This window comes from Varroa destructor, unplaced genomic scaffold (assembly GCF_002443255.2).
Source record: "Varroa destructor unplaced genomic scaffold, Vdes_3.0 BEIS01000005.1, whole genome shotgun sequence".
Lineage (NCBI taxonomy): Eukaryota > Metazoa > Arthropoda > Arachnida > Mesostigmata > Varroidae > Varroa > Varroa destructor.
Window position 1 is genome coordinate 14,169,790 of NW_019211458.1, and position 17,833 is coordinate 14,187,622.

The 17,833-nt window shown below is 41.8% G+C and overlaps 2 protein-coding genes across 14 annotated transcripts in view; one reads left to right on the plus strand and one right to left on the minus strand.

Annotated features, from left to right (window-relative positions):
* Window positions 1–279: 279 nt before the first annotated feature.
* Window positions 280–13,982, minus strand: Kdm3 (Lysine demethylase 3). Of its 3 annotated transcripts, XR_015329085.1 has the most exons (11): window positions 13,818–13,982; window positions 9,558–9,634; window positions 7,339–9,025; window positions 6,845–7,186; window positions 6,451–6,756; window positions 6,034–6,315; window positions 5,129–5,870; window positions 4,621–4,862; window positions 4,110–4,415; window positions 1,894–3,853; window positions 280–1,357 (listed from the first exon to the last, which is right to left on the minus strand). XR_015329085.1 is itself a non-coding variant. In XM_022808233.2 (10 exons), the coding sequence occupies exons 2-10, from the start codon at window positions 9,602–9,604 to the stop codon at window positions 3,770–3,772; spliced, it is 4,038 nt and encodes a 1,345-aa protein (XP_022663968.1). In that variant the 5' UTR covers window positions 9,605–9,634; window positions 13,818–13,982; the 3' UTR covers window positions 280–3,769. The 3 variants fall into 3 exon arrangements, 2 of the variants coding, with proteins under 2 accessions (XP_022663968.1, XP_086847045.1); XM_022808233.2 differs by having other exon boundaries at window positions 280–3,853; XM_086990919.1 differs by having other exon boundaries at window positions 280–3,853; window positions 13,824–13,981.
* Window positions 13,983–14,366: 384 nt separating this feature from the next.
* The window catches only part of m-cup (ankyrin repeat protein mann-cup), a 35,999-nt gene continuing 32,532 nt past the window's right edge, over window positions 14,367–17,833 (plus strand). For 10 of the 11 annotated variants that reach the window (XM_086990920.1, XM_086990922.1, XM_086990923.1 and 7 more), the window contains exon 1: window positions 14,389–17,687. In XM_086990920.1, the coding sequence (XP_086847046.1) occupies window positions 14,840–16,768 (1,929 nt within the window). In that variant the 5' untranslated portion in view covers window positions 14,389–14,839 and the 3' untranslated portion in view covers window positions 16,769–17,687. Of the gene's footprint in view, window positions 17,688–17,833 lie in introns of all 11 variants that reach the window. The other variant, XM_086990927.1, reaches the window with a different exon arrangement.

The window sequence follows — 17,833 nt, forward strand, 5'->3', positions numbered from 1 at the left end:
CTTTTGAATCTCTAAATGTTAAGCGGTTTGGATAGACGAAAATTAGCAGATCATTGCCTTGCAAGCAGTACCATTGTCAGAACCCCATTAATATTCCCGACATTTCATGGCTTATAAATGCGACAAGGATATTGTATGTGCAGTAAATTAGTGCAATTTTATAGATCATATACCTTTAATTCTATGATAATATCCGTCAGGATCATGCAATAGGCTCAAGATGATTAGGACACTATTGCTTTGATCTACGGAACATTAAAACGAAAGCAGCCAATGACATACTTTAGAAATGTTTCAGCTTTATTTTCCTTTATTTTTAATAGCATACCTGTGAAGACTATTGAACACCAGCTGTGCAAATATACTGTTTAAATGAAGATAGGTCTCCACTATGTACAGAATCGAGACATGAAAGGTTTATACAAAATATTAATCCAAAGTAAAAATAACTAAATAGTTTTCGACTAAGGGCGATGGCTTTACGTGATAGCGATCAACTGTGGATATTCTTGGTTTTTTCCCTGATTGTATATATATATATTCATCATATTCATAATATTAAGCAACATCATATTCCTATATTTGTGCCTACTTTTCATTACTATCACGATTATTACTAGTATTGTTGTTAATCAGTATCCTCTTCTACGTATGTTTTTTTTCACATGATAGCCCATGCGTTACCTTTTCTCTGATGTAAGCTGATATTGTCAATGTTGTAATAATTCTGCTTTTCCAAAACTATTCCCGTCCTTATAAGACTCTATTGCCTCTCAATATCGCTTATCGCATGAAAAGTTCGGTACATTCATAGAACTCTTCCATCTTGCCGACACTTGCTTAGATCATCACCTTACGTATTCAACCGCCAATTAGCGTACACTCAGGGCGAGTGGACTCAAGATACGAAGGTAATTACGCAACTTGACAAGTAATAAGTTTTCGATTCTTTTATTGATGCAATACAGTAGACTTACTCGTGCTAGTCCACGGTAATAAACCAGCATATTGTTCTTTTGCATTTGCACGTCCCATTCACAGTTTCTTCATAAAACTTTTTTTTTACGGACACTTATTGCAACATTTAACCAGTAATATTTCTCCGACCCCGTCGCCTTTTCATTCTCGCACTGCGCTAGTATGCCTATATGTTTCTGGGCGAGCATGTCTGTTTGAAGTATCAACGCCAATTTTTTTTTATCGTCATGCGTTTCCCTGAGAAAAAGTAATGCTGGATGGATGTACTCCCAAAGGAAAGTTCCAAAACACACTTTTCGATGCTCACTGACCTGGTCAACATCGCTGGTTTTTCCGTAAGTTCTGTTACATCCATGAACTTCCGCATTGCCGCCACCCACTTAACGTTAGAGACAACAAAGGTGTAATTTAATCGTACCAAGGCGGAGTTGATTCATTTATTTGGTAGTTTGGATAAGATTGGTGCCATACGGCGGGCCGGTCAATAATTCAAACGCTTCAAGGGAGTGCTACAGACGAAATTAGCGGTTGTAACAACTGCTGGGAATAAGCAAAGGTAAACAGTAATGTTTTGACGAATTGTCACACAAACGAAACGACTGATAGCTTGGAGCAACTCACTATTTGACAGGAACTATCTAATCGACAATATCGGAATCATGATTATGAGAGATAAGAAGGAAATACAATAATAGTAATAATAATAATGCAGTGATAATATAACTTGAATGTTCCAGTACATAAAAGCATCAGTAATTGACTTCTAGTATCTGCACTTTAATTATCAGTTCTAGGTTTACGTGATATATATCGATAATAACCAGTTTGGTAATGTGGCTTGCTTTCTTCTTGCTTCAACTCTTTTTCGATAATCTCAACAAAAAGGTAAATTTGTCATCGTGTTATTGTCAGTACCGTTGGAAATTGATCCTTCTGGAAGTCGTCAGGCTGATGCTTTATTTCGATTTCGCTGCTTGTGCTTGGCACTGTAGGTCTACACCTTCGAAAAATCTGTGGTGGCCATCTGAGAATTTATACAGACACCACACGAACCACTGATGATGATAATGATGATGAGTGCGTGACGCTAACTGCTCCACCGATCTCGCAGCCATTACTAGGTTAGTCACCAATCCAGTGGTGATGGGCGTCTCATAACTTTCACATCTGTAGCAAGCTAGCACCAGTCTGGTGGTCGCATGTGGTGAGCGTATGCAATCCCAAGGGCCGTTCTCACCAGGGCTACAGGCAGCGCGCGCAGAGGGAACGACTTTCAGCCGGTTTATGCCACCATGGGTCGACAATGATAATAGCCACAATTGTTTATTACGTACATGTCAAATGCAACACGTAAAAAAGAAAGAATTTGTGTGCGTGTGTATTGATTTATGTAGATCTGTTGTTTGTTTGTTTATTTGATTCAGCCGTCTTTTGCTTGTATACTAACCCAATACGCGTGGTACATTTCTCGGCCAACAAAGGTGCTTAGCCGGGTACGTTAACTAATTAAAATACAGTTGCTTCTGGCAGCAGTCGGTAAGTTAAGCTCATCATCCTTCAAAAGTTGATGAAAGGCGTACACAAGTTGAGAAACATGATAAAGATAAATTGAAGCAGAGAGCGAGCATCTAACAACCAGAGTAAGCGCTCTGCTTATTCTTCAATCAATTAAATTTAGTAGACCTTGAATAGAACAGCAAAAGCAGGTTACAACAGCAATATTTCGGACAGCCACAAACGTTTAAGGATAACAGAACTGGAATGAGTACTTCGGCGGAAAGCCAGTTTTTAAGCACAGAAAAACTGTGGCAGCGTAAAACGATAAATTACTAGGCAATAGAAATTATTGCATTTAAGCGGAACTAGCCTAACCGGTTTTTTTCCTATACAACATCATGTCTTTCTTAATCTGACTATTTTATGACATTTTTTTTTTATGACTTACCTACATAAATTGTTTTACTCTTGGTTGCTGTGATCATCATGGAATATAGCAGAAAGTCCACAACGTACACATGTTTTCCCCACTAACCCATCCAAGCCCGTTCCACTAAATAATTGCTTCCGTTGCACTTTCCTTCACAGGTATCCTTTCTAATATTAGGGTGTTTTACATCATATATAGTTTTATGTACAAAGGTGGCAATACACTTTCGTTTCGCCACCGTTTCTTTTTTTTTTTATAATACAAGGAGAAAATAATAATTAAAGGCGAAACAAAATAATAACTGGCTTCTCGTTTTAATAATTACTAACATATAATAAGTTGGTTCACTTTTTTTCGTTAATCAGTTATTCATCCTGTCAGGTTCCTGAGGATCCGCTTTGTAAAAATTCACAAGAGCACATTTGCGATGCGCTACATACAAATTATAATTATTTTTTCAGTCTACCAAACTTCTCTATTTCACCAGCAAAAGTCTCCTGAAAACATACCCTTATGACCCTTTGTGTGATTTTTTGTTGAGAGTTTTCTTCAGTCGTCATCTTTCAACGTGGTTTTTTTTTTACTTGTCTGAATGTATCCGTGTTTGTGAGCGCTCAAGCGAGTCGGTAATGATTTGTGTATTATATTGTGCGCCGGTAAGAAATGCTGTTGCAACATCTTGTTCCAAAAAATAAAGCAAAAATTAGTTCCTGATTGATTATCTTTCTAACCTTTTTTCTGTCGCTTTTAATGTTCTCACATTTTGCGTGTGTGTTATGTGAATACTAGGTATTATTAAACATATATTAACGATGTCTGTAGGTTTGTTTGTAGGCGCATGGCCCCGTTTCTATGGTTCAGCATTCAGCAGCCCTCGGCACGCGGCCTGTCGCCCTCGTCGAGAACTGATACAGCGTCCTTCACTGCATGATACACAACATTCTTAATCTGCAAGAAAAATTAAAAATAAGTACAGAAATGTCATAAACGTTATTCATGTATTTGTGATTCACTACTTCTAATTCAACACTGCTGTCTCTAGATTATCATCATAAATCCATAAATCTGTAGAGCCTTTTATGTACGAACAACAGTGCGGAAATTGACAGAAAGGAATAGAGCCGCACTCGTGCGCATTCTTTTGTGTATTATAATATCATTATTAAGCACTGTGTCTAACTAAATAATAAAATAGCATAGTAACCTGCAGCTTGTCCTCGTGATTTGTATGAGTATCCGAAAGGAACCGGAATTCGTTGGTCAGTCGAAGGCAATGAGCTAGGTTCTCCGGCGAAACGAAATCTTCGGCGACTTTTATACACGAGTGGAGGTTGCGCACTTGGTGGGGCGCTCCTGCTGGAATGAATACGGCATCTCCTACACACTGTGCTATCGCGTATCCCCGTACGCCCTTCTCCAGCAACAAGCGACGTCGTAACTCACAATCTAGGTACCACAATTGATCATGGATTGGATCGGAATTCGCTTCAAGGCGTTGACCTCGCTCCACCTGTAATTCGGTTATGATCGTCACAAAACAATAGACCAAAAATATTCATTATTTTTCTCAAATGCAGTTCAAGAGATTATACCCGTTTGGCTGGGTCCTGAAAGTTAATTCTTTTTTCAATACTGAAGTATATAAGCAGTACTAGTGGCTTGTGCTGCCAAGATCGTGTTAGCGCTATGTCGTGTATACTCAGTTGTTTTCTTACCGTGACTTGTTTCAATAATTCTCGAATCTTGTCAGCGTCCTGGGCGTGGAAAATATGCCAGACCGCCCCCACCTTCGCGCCCTTCTCCCGAACGCGCTTCATCTGCGTCGCGTCGCATCCCGCTTCTTCCACAGCTCGTAACGCTTCCTCGATGTGTCGCTGGCAGTTCCCATCACGGGGAATGCCGACATACACCATCACATTGGCTGCGTCACTCATGTCCAAATGCAAATTCGTCGTCCCTTTAATGCACAGACAAAGGTAGAAAGAACAAGGAGGTGTTTTATCTCACAACCTGGTAACAAAATACAGCTCTATTTAACACTAGGAGCTACTTCTAACTCTAACCTAGGAGTACATAAATGATGTACTATATATTCTAATTCCCGAAAAAGAAAAAAGTCTGCAACAAAAGTTTTCCCCATTCTTTCTCTAAATTTTGCTGCTGAAATGTTAATAATTCTATTTAAAAAATTAAGTTGCTACAAACGAAAGTATAAATGTGTACCTTTTGTTGGAAAGAGAGCGGATCCGTAAGCGTTATACATCTTGGGTCCAAGGTCAGGTGGTACAAAGCAATCCGGCAATCGATTAGCCAGGTTAAGGCTTCCTTCCCGTAACGTATACATCGGTAACGGAAGGGCTCCCATAAGGTCCCGATATCGTGTGGGCAGCACTTCGCTGAAATTTTCATCTGGTGGCCAGTCCTTAAGCTTTAGTAACATATGATCCCCGTTCTTATCACACATGCGTTTTGCGAAACACTCAAAACCCTCCCAGAAGCGTTTCATTGGTATTGGCTTGCCAAGGTCTGCGCCCGTTTTACAGTCGACCAAGGTCGATTTCTGTTCGCCAAAATCCCGTAGGAACGCATCCGGTCGCCAGAGGTTCATATCTAATACTTCGGATACGTGAGCAACGACAACAGGTTGTCCCCGATTCCACTGTTCTTGAAATAGCTCAAGGTTTTGTGGATGGGTCGCTTCAAGCAATAGCAACAGTTTCCCGTTACAAAGCCACTCGTGGGGTGCAGTGTACATGCGTCGTCCTTCTGACTTTTGGCCAACACGAGGGGCCAGCGACTCAAGCCGATTTGCTGAAACGGGCAAACGATATAAAGGCCGGCGCTGGTCTGGGTTCAGTCGAGCTTCAAGGACTGCACTTGCGATTCCATGGATACGTGAAAAACCATTTTCTGTAGAGGCTGTTGGATCTTTTGAAACGTTATCAGATGCTTCCGAGGCCTCGACCTGGTGACATGGTACCGAAACGAACAGGGTAAGTTAGAACATGTGCAACCCATAGCTAAAAAAAATTGAAACTTCTAAAAAATGTAAAAACACTAAAGGAAATACCCGATTAACAATACTTACAAGTGTGTCTTATATTTCTATCTATGATATTATACCTTACCTTAATACCGGGCCCCAAAGAAGACCGTTGTGTGGCAATATCCGCTAGTACTCGAAGATCAGCAAGGTCTCCTCCTGACGTAGGCCGGCTAGTACCCTTAGTAGAAGATGTGGCGCTGGCTGCTGAAGTTATAGGTACTGCCAATGTACCACGGGGTGTCTGAATAGCCATTGCACGTACACTGGATGAATTATCACTCGATTTTCGACCAGTTGCCCGTTCGATCTCCAATGAAAGCAATCGCTTAAAAGACAACCCATTGCCGGCAGGGGCCATCAGCTTCTAAAAAAAGCATGTGATGAAAAACAAATAATAATTGAATCGTCAATTCACTGTCGGGTGAAGCTCCGTGTAATATGCTGGTAGTTATAAATCATTTAAGGTCTGCAGATATCTTTACCGTCAGACGGTACGAACCTTGAGTCTAGTCCTAGCTGCTAACCGAAGACCGGACTTCGTAAGCGGCGATCTGGCAGAGTCGTTGCCTTCTGTTTGTTCCGAAGCATGAGGTACAGCGCCATTAGTTTGTTCTTCTGATGGATGTTTTCCATCGCCGTCACACCCACACTGCATGGGAATACCTCGCCGACGCCGCACTTCATGTTGCTGTCGATTAACTCGCTCTAGGATATCTCCGGGCACAATCTGTGTCATCAACAACTTCCGAGGCGAATGCGATCGTTGAATTTTTGGGTTACCACAGTACAGCCACCGAAATGCATCCTGGAATTAGTCATGACAGAGGTGAATGGAAATTTTATAATAATAATATTAATTTATTATTTATTATTATTATTATTACTATGTGTACCTTGTCTGAGTAAATTTGATGTTGTTCTCTACTTCTTCGAGTAGTCCAATGTTCACGTCCGTTGGTTCCCAGCTGCAAGTGTCCCTGCGTGGCGGGACCATTGCTGCTCTCCGGTGCCACACCGTCGACACGTTCTCGGTCAATAGCTTCATCGCGCTTGGCTCGCGCACGGAAGCAATCAATGCAAGCAACGAAACCGCATTGGCCGCATGTCCAGTGAAGGTTGAAAATTGTTGTCGAGCAGACATCACACATCTCTCGCACGCCGTAAACTCGTCGCCACTTCACTTTGGCAGTGCTGCCTGCGTTTGTGGTTTCGGGTGGCATCCAATCAAGATAGTCCTAGAAATCAATAAATACGATAGGCAAAGCGCCACATAAATCCAATAAATGCAAGAATTATTTTAAATCAAAACTCTTAGGTTTTACATGAACCATGAAATGGCTGCATAGAAATACTGAACGCGGCTACAAAATTTTCCGTTTGTGCTTACGTTTTTCACTTTGGCCTCTTCGCGGACGAGATCGCACATGATATCCCCGACATTGGTAAGTACCATAATGGCTGTCTTCTCATCAAGACGGTTTACAGCTGCGCCTTGTACAGGCGTCGGGTGGTGTGCCTCTTCTGTTTCTGGAGGAACGGCTGAATCTGGCGGACCTATCGAAGGTGCATCAGGAACATTGGGCCTAAGGTCTGCTGTCATCCAAATTCGACGATCGGAATCCTGTGCATCGTCGGAATCTGTAAATCCGTCTACTTGAACAAGGTCGCCAACAAACCGCAGCTTACGAAATTCACTAAAGCGACACTCGCTCACTTCGTCATTAATTCTGCAGGAGCTACATTTTGGGAACTTCTTTGAGGTTACGTCGAGTAGCGCAAAACATGGACCGTCTTGAACAAAGGGCCGGCCAGAAGCCTTGCGATTCGCCCACGGATCATAGGGCTTCTTCTCCCGCCCTGCTCGACGCACATCCCCATCGATGACTCCACCGAAAACATCATTCATTCGGGCGTCCCTCAGTTCGCGGTTCCCTCCAATCATCAGGCCCAACTCTGCCCTTCGGGCCATTTCGGCAGCGAGTATTTCGCTTTTCTTTCGACGGCCCCGTTTCTTCGGTTGTGGAGGCGTCGGTCCTAAAAGCGACTCCGACGGTTCTCGAATGGGACACATAGCCTCAGTAGTTTGATTACCAGTAGAAACGGCCGATTCAGATGTTCTACCATCATTTCCTAAAGCCCGCTTGAGATCCTCCTTGTTTGCTTCATCCCAGTCTTCACTAGCACATCTCTTTACCGAGGGTCGGGGTGCAGGTGAAGTTGGAGGTGGCAATAAAATTCCATTTGAAAGGCTCCCATTGTTTCCACGAGCCCCTAGTCCACCGACACAGCCCGTAGGTGCTCCATCTTGCGACAGCCGGCCACCATTCGTTTGTCTCGCCGTTGGCGGCATACCTACGGTGTGTTGTTGCGATTGCTGCTCGGATGTACTAACTGCCATCGTCTCAGTGACCGGCGTTGTCGTCGTTAACGTTCCTGCCGAACCGTTGATGCTTTGTGCTGTTACTGGAGAAATGTCATTCTTGCTAGCTGTCAGCCCTAAAGGTTTGTCCTTTTTGTTGTATGAGGTATAGGCCTGAGTCGAATCTGTTTGCGGTTTTATCTCTTGCCCTCTAGAAGCACGTTGCGTATCCCTCGCAGTATTCGCTAGCACCATTGGCTGCGTTACCACTGCAGGATCACCGATTAGGCGGAGAGCAGCGTTCATTGGTGAACTGTCCATGACGACAGCAAGACTCTGCAGGCTAATATTTGCGCCATTCGAATGGCCATTAGCAGGATGTAATGCACTGTCAACTGTAAGGTTTACACTAGCAGCATTACCACTTCCAGTAATGCCGATATTGCAGCCAGTACCGTTAGTTAGCGACGTATACGTCGCAACCCCACAGCCCGGGCTGACCGCAGCCAGCGGTCGCGCCATAGGTAAGCCGCAGACTTGCGTTTGCTGTTGATGCTGCAGCTGTTGTTGAGATGTAGGCTGTTGCAGGTGGTGCCTGTCGCTACCCAGAGAAGGATGCTGAGGCGCAGGGTGCTGTGAATGATACAGCGGGTTTGGAATGAGACCCTGCTCAATCAGCTGTTGCTGCTGTTCACTCTTGTATGGTGATTCGCCTCTGCAATTGTAAATTAGAGAGACAGATAAAAAAACTAATTGAATTTTCAGAAATGTACTTAAGTTTGTGACCGAGGCATGTGCTTGTCAGTACATTGTACATAACGTGTACAACAAAACAATTACTCTCATACGGAACGGCACTAGCAAAAGCTTATAGCAATGGGATGTAATCGCGCGCTTGCAAACCTTCTGTATTGCCTTTATATTCATAACAAAAACGAAAAGTTTCTGAGGCGTAGAATTTAATTAATGGCGTATTTACGAAAACCACTAATATTAATCGATGAAAATTAGTGAGTACATCGGATATTTGAACACCAAGTTGATAAAAACAGCAGCCATGATGTAAGAAACTCAAAAACACGTTACGAAGAGAAACCTGTCTCATTGATCATTGTTCGAAACAAATCTAGTTTTCGTTCATAACATGTAATCGCACTGTATGTTGACTATAAGATTCATAGAATCTTTTATTATCTAGGGAAGAATAGTTGCAGTAAGCTGACGATGACGACACGAATGTTACTCACCCACACATTGTTCCGATCATATAATTGCTGGTACGATGGAGATCCATCTGACGCCGTACTTACATTAATTCACTCATCTGGAACAAAGTTATAACCGTGCTATTATTATTTATAATAAATATTACCTGTAAGTTATGACCGTTGTTAAACAGTTGGGTTACCGTCAGTATGAAAATGTTATTATAATTTTATATCTGTAATTACAAGGCAAAATTGATTTGATACTATACCAGTAGAATTTGGTTCTATGGCGTTGTTATTACGCCACGCTGACCGTCACTATTGTTACTATTGAATGAACATTTTATTATGTTTAGTAAATCAGGAAACTGAATAACTAGAATACGAGGGCAGACGAGAATTATCTAAATGTGTTTTGAAAAAACACTTCGGAACGTTTCCAATCGTTTAATGAGACTATTGCTGGTGCACAGAAAAAGGCGTGGGACTATGAAACTACATTAACAAAATCTGCAACCTTCTTCTTAACGATATTACGAAAAAATAACTTTCGATATCTAACTTTAAAAGCAGATAGCCGTTTTGGCATAATCCGGACTTTTTAAGTATCGAAATAGAGCTTGCGCACAGGTATTAGTCGCATATAGCAAAATTCTGCTTCATTCTTATTGAAAATATAATGAAACGCACATTTTATCAAATCTTTCGTGCCCCGAAAAACCGAAAAAATTACTGTTCCACGAAGCTGGCCTCCATGGTTAAATTTTCGTTTTCAACTATATGGTGATGCTTGAGGGAACGTTACCTCTTTACTTCGATACGCACGTGCTTTAATTTAGACTAAATATTCCTATAATACACGGGGTGTTTTAAAAACAACTTGTTTTGGCAAGTTATATGGCATTTTGTTTCCATAGGATTCTACGACTTCTTGGTATAATCACAGGAATAGCTTCAAGTATTAAAATGCATGTTTTATTCACTGCTGGCCCACAACGACTAACGATGCCACTAAACTCTGAATAAATGAAAAGAACTACACAAAAACCTAGTGAAGGCTTTCAGCCATTTTGACAAAGTAAAACTGAACCGCTCGTAGCCCTTTGAAATTTTTTAACAGTCCACGTGCACAAGGTTTGAAAAAAATTTGACTGCTTTTCTAGCTAGATGTCAGATACCTCAGGTACCTCAGGCACGTACCTAGATATCCCGTTAGGTGAGCGTTAATGTCATTTGAAAGCTGAGATTTGATGGTCGTAGATGTGCTAAAATTGCAATATCTTTACGCAGACTCAGAATAGAGCACCTTGAGGACGGTGAAATTTCCGTAAAAATTCGCTTACTTATATAAACTCATAATATATATATATATACAAATACCGCCTAAAAATATGTAGTGTTTATGGTCAAGACATGTTATCGAAAGAAACGGGTCAAAAATGGTTTTGTCGCTTTCATTATGGAAATTTCGATACAAAGGATACGCTAAACTAATTAAAAGTAAAGTTACTGAAATCATTGCTACAGTTCAACAAGACCAACACGTAAGCAACCATAACATCGCCAAAAAAAACTAAACATGCACCACTACACAGTTTTAAACAATTCGAGAGAGACGGCTATAAAAAGATCGATACTCGAGTGCCATACGAATTGAGACGAAAGTATTTAATTAGATTTCTATCTGCGAAACTTCATCGAACCATAGTTTCTAAAGAGGTTGGTCACAGGTAATAAGAAGTAAATCATATACGACAATACTACGCCAAAAAAATGTGCTCTTCAATCTGTAGCGAATTCCAGACCGACGCCAAAGAAGGTGATGATGTTCTGTTTAGTGTAAGTAGAAAGAAGTCGCGTATTATAAGTTGCTGCTGTCTGGCAAAACAACTAATTCCGACTTTTACTTTCAACAACCAACAACATTATAATAAGCTATTGAAAAAAATTAACCAAAACCAGTGGACAGAAAAGCCGTCCTCTTCCACCATGACAATGTCAGCGCACATACATCCTTAACTGTCTGACAATTAACAGAACTTCGATGAAAAATTTTAATGCATCCGGCGTATAACCCGAACCTTTTCCGATCCCTGCAGAACTTCCCTAATGTTTGTTAATTTAACTTCAATGGAAGAACGCAATTTTTGCAAGAAATTCAGCTTTAATTTTAGCAGAAAAATAGCAAGAGGTCGTCGATTAAAATGACCCCTATTTAAATTAATAATATTGTTCTCAAATAAAAAAAAATCGGACTTCACGATGGCGAATGCTTTATCCTTTATATATAATATCATTGCAACCTATTGATTTGGCTAAAATAACGGTGTTTAGATTCTGTATCGGAGCACGGTATATTGCACGATATATCAATCAACCAGGAACCGACAAAGTAGAGTGGAAGTGAACGAATGTGACTCTTAGCACATCTAGAGCAATTTAGATTTTCAATGCTTCAAAATACATTGACGTGGTCGTTCAAAAGACTCAAAACCCTGCACGTAAAATTAAGTAGTATATATATATATATATATATGCCAATCATGCATTACTAATATCTAGAACTATTTCTTAAATAGGTGAAGCACATTAGTCACACACACAGAAGACTGGTAATCTCGTAAAAAGCTGAAACAAATCCCAGTTTGAATGAATGTCCCAACTGAAGGCGTAAAGAACGCTGCATTTGTGAGTACTTGCGCTTTCCATATAGTTCTGGTCAATGATAGACTTATTGTAACCGGAAACACATTGTCCTTTCGCATTAAAAATACTACGGTCTTTTAAATGGTAATCTATTGATCTCACTGACCCAATGATATCATTGAATACAATGCATAAAACATACATTCTTGTTGTATATGTTTAATTAAAGGAGACCAAGATCAAACGTAGGTCCATAAACCTTAGTGGGTCGTACCCCAATAACATCTGACATGCAACCGATTGTATGCTAATGCGTTTGGTATTAACCAATAACGTTCAAAACTGCCCACATGATTATTTCAATAGCAGACGCTAAACACGCTTCTTAGATTTATTGGTTCATTCAGCATAAATAAGCCAAATTCGGTGTTATCTGTTTTTTTTTCAGGAATGCAGGCTTAAAAGCGAAATTACAATAGAGTTAAAAACTCAGGCATTGCAATGAAATATCGTTAGCTATGTCAGACGAGATTTTATTCACCTGTGAGTAATCATTAACTTCATAATGTTCTTCAAACTTACAAAGCGTTCTGTGACGAAGCGTGGACAAGAGTTTTCTCTCAATTGTTTAGGTTGTTTGAACGAAGAAACAACGTACTCGGTTCTATGAATACGGGAATATTTATATATTATCCATATATTTCTTACACGCGTTTCATCATTGGAAAACCTTTTGTGAAGCTTTCTCGTAGAATCGACATCATGAATGGTCAAAAACTGCCCTGCAATTTATGTTTCTGGTTCGATCGATTAACAGGTTGAACCACATGAAAGTATTACATATAGGTTATATACCGTCTCAATGTTCCTTTTGCTAACGCGCATACGAAGTACTGTGAAACTGCGAGTCGCCCGTTCACAAACCAGTTATTATTATATCAATTATTTTTAGTACGAAAAAAAGACAATTACGCAACGATCATCCGCAACGAACACCGAAAATCTTAATTACCATTAGGAATATAGCTTAGCTAGGTAGATCCCGAACACAGCTATATGGAATCATGGCAGTGATCGAACTTTAATTAAATCTTTACGTCAATATCACCTATTAGAAGAAACATCTAAATGAATCTATCCAACATGCAATTCTCGTTAGAGTAGCTTTCAAAGGGCGTTTATCGAAATCGAGCGTGATTTAACGCTGCTGCGTTCCGAATAGCTGCCTACAGTGGACAAGATCGGCGGACTGTGTGTTTCTTAGTGTGGATTACGCAGGTGTGTACCAGATTACATATGAAAAGAAATTCACTTCTACTAAAGTTAATGATCAAAAAATGTAGTCCGAATACGTGGACTCTAATAAAACGAAGTATTATAAACTCGACACCGATAAATGACCAGGTACTTCTTAGCGTCTAGCGTTACCATAAGGAAAGCACGTCCCATCAAATATGAAACCTCGAAACATCACTTTGGAATAATCATACTGAGAACGGCTTTTTGTGGAATCTTTGTAGATGCACCGAGATCCTTTTGATGATGAAATCTACTCAAAAACGCTTGAGTTTTTATTAAAATTTTGCTAAATTCACGATGTCAACAAAGGCGTCGGAAACCTCCAAACAGCTCTCTACACCAAATCACTCTTACCCTTGCCTTAAGGTGTATGTCGTCACTTCGTCATGGTTCCAGTTGATTCTTTTATACTCACAAAACGCACAAAACTTACACCGAAATTGAAAATTTCACCAAATTTGTCTCCGGACCCGAAAACCACCAAAACATCGGTGTCTCCGTTTAACACTCAGTTGTCATTTACCGGGCACAAGTCACGTCCAGAATATTTTGATTAAAAATTACAAAATGTTAGTAAGTATTTATCTTTAGCGGATATTATCTTCAGAGTTCGACAGATTGCGTAGTTTTTTCAGAAAGAAAAAGGTCTAAAATGGGAAGTAAATATGATTTCGATAGTCTTGTTCAAAACTTGGCGCCCGCAACTTCTCTGGAAATTTGTGGAGGTGTATACGATTTCAAACTCAAAAGCACTCATTTAGTAATTGAGTCAATAATCAGTACAATTGATATAAGGGCAAATAATTTATAATCACATCTAGCATCTATGTGAAATTTATGTATTCAGGATTCGCGGGCGAATTCAAAGGATTCGCGACGTCATATCCTGCCGGAAGTAAGCTCCTTTGCTTGACGGGCATCTAGTCAACAGCGTTTATTCAGGGAGCCATCAGTGAACTGCAGCAGTTAGTGATCAGCTGGAGGTGGGGAACACAAGCGTCGCGACAGAGGTGTGAGTTGACGAAAATTCGTTTACTATCAGTTCTACTGTAATCTCTGTTGAGAGAGGCTACCCACTCATACGATCACGATTGGATCAGGTTAACCTGCTCAGAGGATTCGTCAGCTAATCCAGAATAGCTACCTCCCTCAGTGGTACAGTGGTGCGAGTGTAGCTGGCTCTAGTCAGTGTGGTGTTTCAATAGGCTGATAGTAAACTGAAATATTAATTTTTCAGTAAGCGATTTGTTGGGCCCGTTGTTGCTGGTTTCGACGGGCCACCGTGACTCGCGTGCACCAAGAATTGACTTCTAGTACACGTCTTCACGCACATCGATTGAGGAATCTAGGGATATCCGTTCATAAAAGGGACCACTATGTGGCTGACAGGCAAAAATGATCGCAGTCAACAGCGGGACCACATCTTTAAAGAGGTCATACTGGAGGTGCGACAAGCTACTCCGAGCAGTCGGCTAAGCCCAGCGCTGCGTCACAAACTTGAGCGATTTTCCCTGCAGGAACGCAGCCAGCTTGTGAATCGAGTACGTGATGGCTGTACACCTCTATTCACGGCCGCTAAGAAGGGTGTTGTTGAGATCGTGCGCTACCTATTGGAGATGTGCGGAGCAAATTCGGAACAGCGCGGCATCTACGAAGTACCGTTCGATCGCACAATGCACTATGTGACGCCTTTATGGTGCGCTGCCGTTGTGGGCAAGATTGAGGTTTGTCGTATATTAGTCGAGCACGGAGCGGACGTTAATACAGTGTCGGACACAGGCTCCACGGCTGTTCGTTCAGCTTGCTATATGAGTAACATTGACGTCGTACAGTTCCTCGTCGGCCAGGGCGCCGACGTGAATCGGCCAAATCAGAATGGCGGAACCTGCCTTATCAACTCTGTGCAATCAATCGAGCTGTGTCAGTTTTTGATTGATAAGGGAGCTGATATCAACGCACGAGATTCCCAGTTTAAGACCGCACTGCACTATGCTGTTCAAGAGGATCGAGTCGAAACGACTAAGCTTTTGCTGAGTTATGGAGCTGATCACACAGCGTGTAGCAAACATGGTGACGATGTCTTGCAAACTGCGTGTCTGAAGGGAAGTGCCAACATTGCTGAGTACCTTATTGACACGATTGATTACCCACCACATCGGGTGGCTGACGCCCTAGAGCTGCTTGGAGCAACTTACCTCGATGAGAATCATGACAAGACGATGGCACTCGGTTACTGGCGTCGTGCTGTTGCCTATCGGGAGGCGCATAACATCAAGAAGATCATCACAGACCCACCTAAAGAAGTATTTCTTAATCGAGTGCCTTTCAGAACGTTCGATGACGTAAACGCTTTAGCTAACGACATGGATGAAATGCGTCTGCAGAGTCTGCTGGTCAACGAGCGGGTGCTGGGTCCGAGTCATAAGGACTCTATTTTTCGGCTAATGTATCGGGGAGCCGCTTATGCTGACAGCATGCAGCATCAGCGGTGCATTGATCTCTGGAAATACGCCGTAGAGATTCGGCTGAGTAAGGATACTGTGCTACATAATGAGACCTGTGTTGCTCTCCAATCGTTAACAAAAATACTATTCGACGCTCATGATAAGCATGCCTCGGGCGTATTCGACGAGCCTGTGAAGTTTCGCGACGTAGACTTCTTACTTGAGAAATTGCTGCAATGTTTTCCGTCCGCTATAGAGCAGTTACAACAGCGACCCGTTTTCCGTAAGCAGCAAGAAAATTGGGATCGAGTGCTCAAGGTTCTTATTCATCTTCTACATTTAGCTGAGGTATTGGCAAAGATGTCTTCACAAAAAAGCAACCTGCTACGCTTGGCACGAAAACTCGTCGTACTTAATCCGAGAATGACAAACGGCAATTCTCTGCTGCACATGGCCGTTGGAAAGGTCGACAGCCTGCAGCAACCGTACTTCGAGGACCATCGTCAGCAGCAACAGCATATCTTCCCAGACCCAGTTACAACACGCATGCTATTGCAAGTCGGCGCTAATGTTGAGGCCGTGAACGAGGATGGATCTACACCGCTGCATACGGCATCGCTTAGAGTCAACTATCGTGAAGAGATTGTCCGGATGCTGTTAGACGCGGGCGCACATATTGACCGAACAAATAAGCAAGGCAACCAGCCATACAGAATGCTCGGGGGCAATCAGGAATGTCGAATTAAAGTTGCTGAACTTATCACGCTCAAGTGCCTGGCAGCAAGCAAGGTGAAGTCCAACCACCGAACCTACGAAGGCCTTATTCCGAAATCGTTGGAGGAGTTCATCCGGATTCATTGAGGGACTAGAGAACAGCAACGGACCATCTCGGACTCGAATAATATTTCTTTAAAGCACAAAAACCAAAAAAATCGACTACAACAAGAAGAAACGAAGACAAATAGACCCAATAAAAACGTCGGAGAAGCCACACCGTTTGTTTGTATCAACGTTTGCCAGTGTTTGGACCGTTTGCACTCGGCTTAATGAATTGGAAAATGTGGAGTGCAGTTCTTTCATCACTGACTACTTACACACAAGCACAAAGAAAGGTGATGAATGTAACTGATGCTTGGATGATGGACGTGATTGTTATAGCTCATACATCATCATGGTCATCAGGCGTAGCAGATCTTCCAGGTGTGTGCTATACAATTCGTGGATGTACTTAGTTTTTGTGCAGACTTGTGCCGCTTCTAAGAGCCATCAAAGGCGCGGTAGCCCTACCATCTGCACGTTCCCGTCAGGGAACGATTTCCCGTTTCGTCGATCCTCATTTCGCAGCCAGCACTTTTTTGCCAAGGAAACTGTATGGTGGTATTGAGTTAATCGAATACGGGGAAACACCACCAAGTGTGGGACATAAGGAAGTAAACGCGGAGGGCTTCCACCAATATTCGTAGGTGCTCCACAGATTGAAAGAACATATTAATGATCACGATCAAGAGAACGGATCTTGAAAAGTCTCATACACGATTGGATTCAAGGGCAGATTTTGTGGCAAAACGAAGATCGTGCAGTTCTCGTTGGCGGGCAGCCAGTCATCTGGACATACAGTAACGTGAATTTTACGCCTGCACTGCCGTTGTAAGCAATGTCGTCTTCATCTGCCGATAATCGGTGCGACGTGGAATCAATCAGCGAAGTCTACATGGAATAAAGTTACCTGTGCTTGAGGTGAACTCTAGAATAGGTTCGACAGATGTTGGGAGAATTCAACGTAAGCAGTCGGAAACAGTTAAATATGCAGTTTTTCATGGTGGTGATAAGAGATGAATCAAAGTTAGCTTTAAACGGTAGTAAGTGGACTTTTCTTCTTAAATTCTCTCTCTGAAAAGAAACAGTTTTCTCTCTCTCTCTCTCTCT

What these genes read in the sequence shown, in the direction of transcription:
- Kdm3 (XM_022808233.2), bottom strand. Translation starts at nt 9,604, where the DNA reads ATGGATCTCCATCGTACCAGCAATTATATGATCGGAACAATGTGTGG. An exon ending in ATGATCGGAACAATGTGTGG is followed by an intron (nt 9,026 to 9,557) that starts GTGAGTAACATT and finishes TTACAATTGCAG; the next exon opens with AGGCGAATCACCATACAAGA. An exon ending in ATCAAATTTACTCAGACAAG is followed by an intron (nt 6,757 to 6,844) that starts GTACACATAGTA and finishes GACTAATTCCAG; the next exon opens with GATGCATTTCGGTGGCTGTA.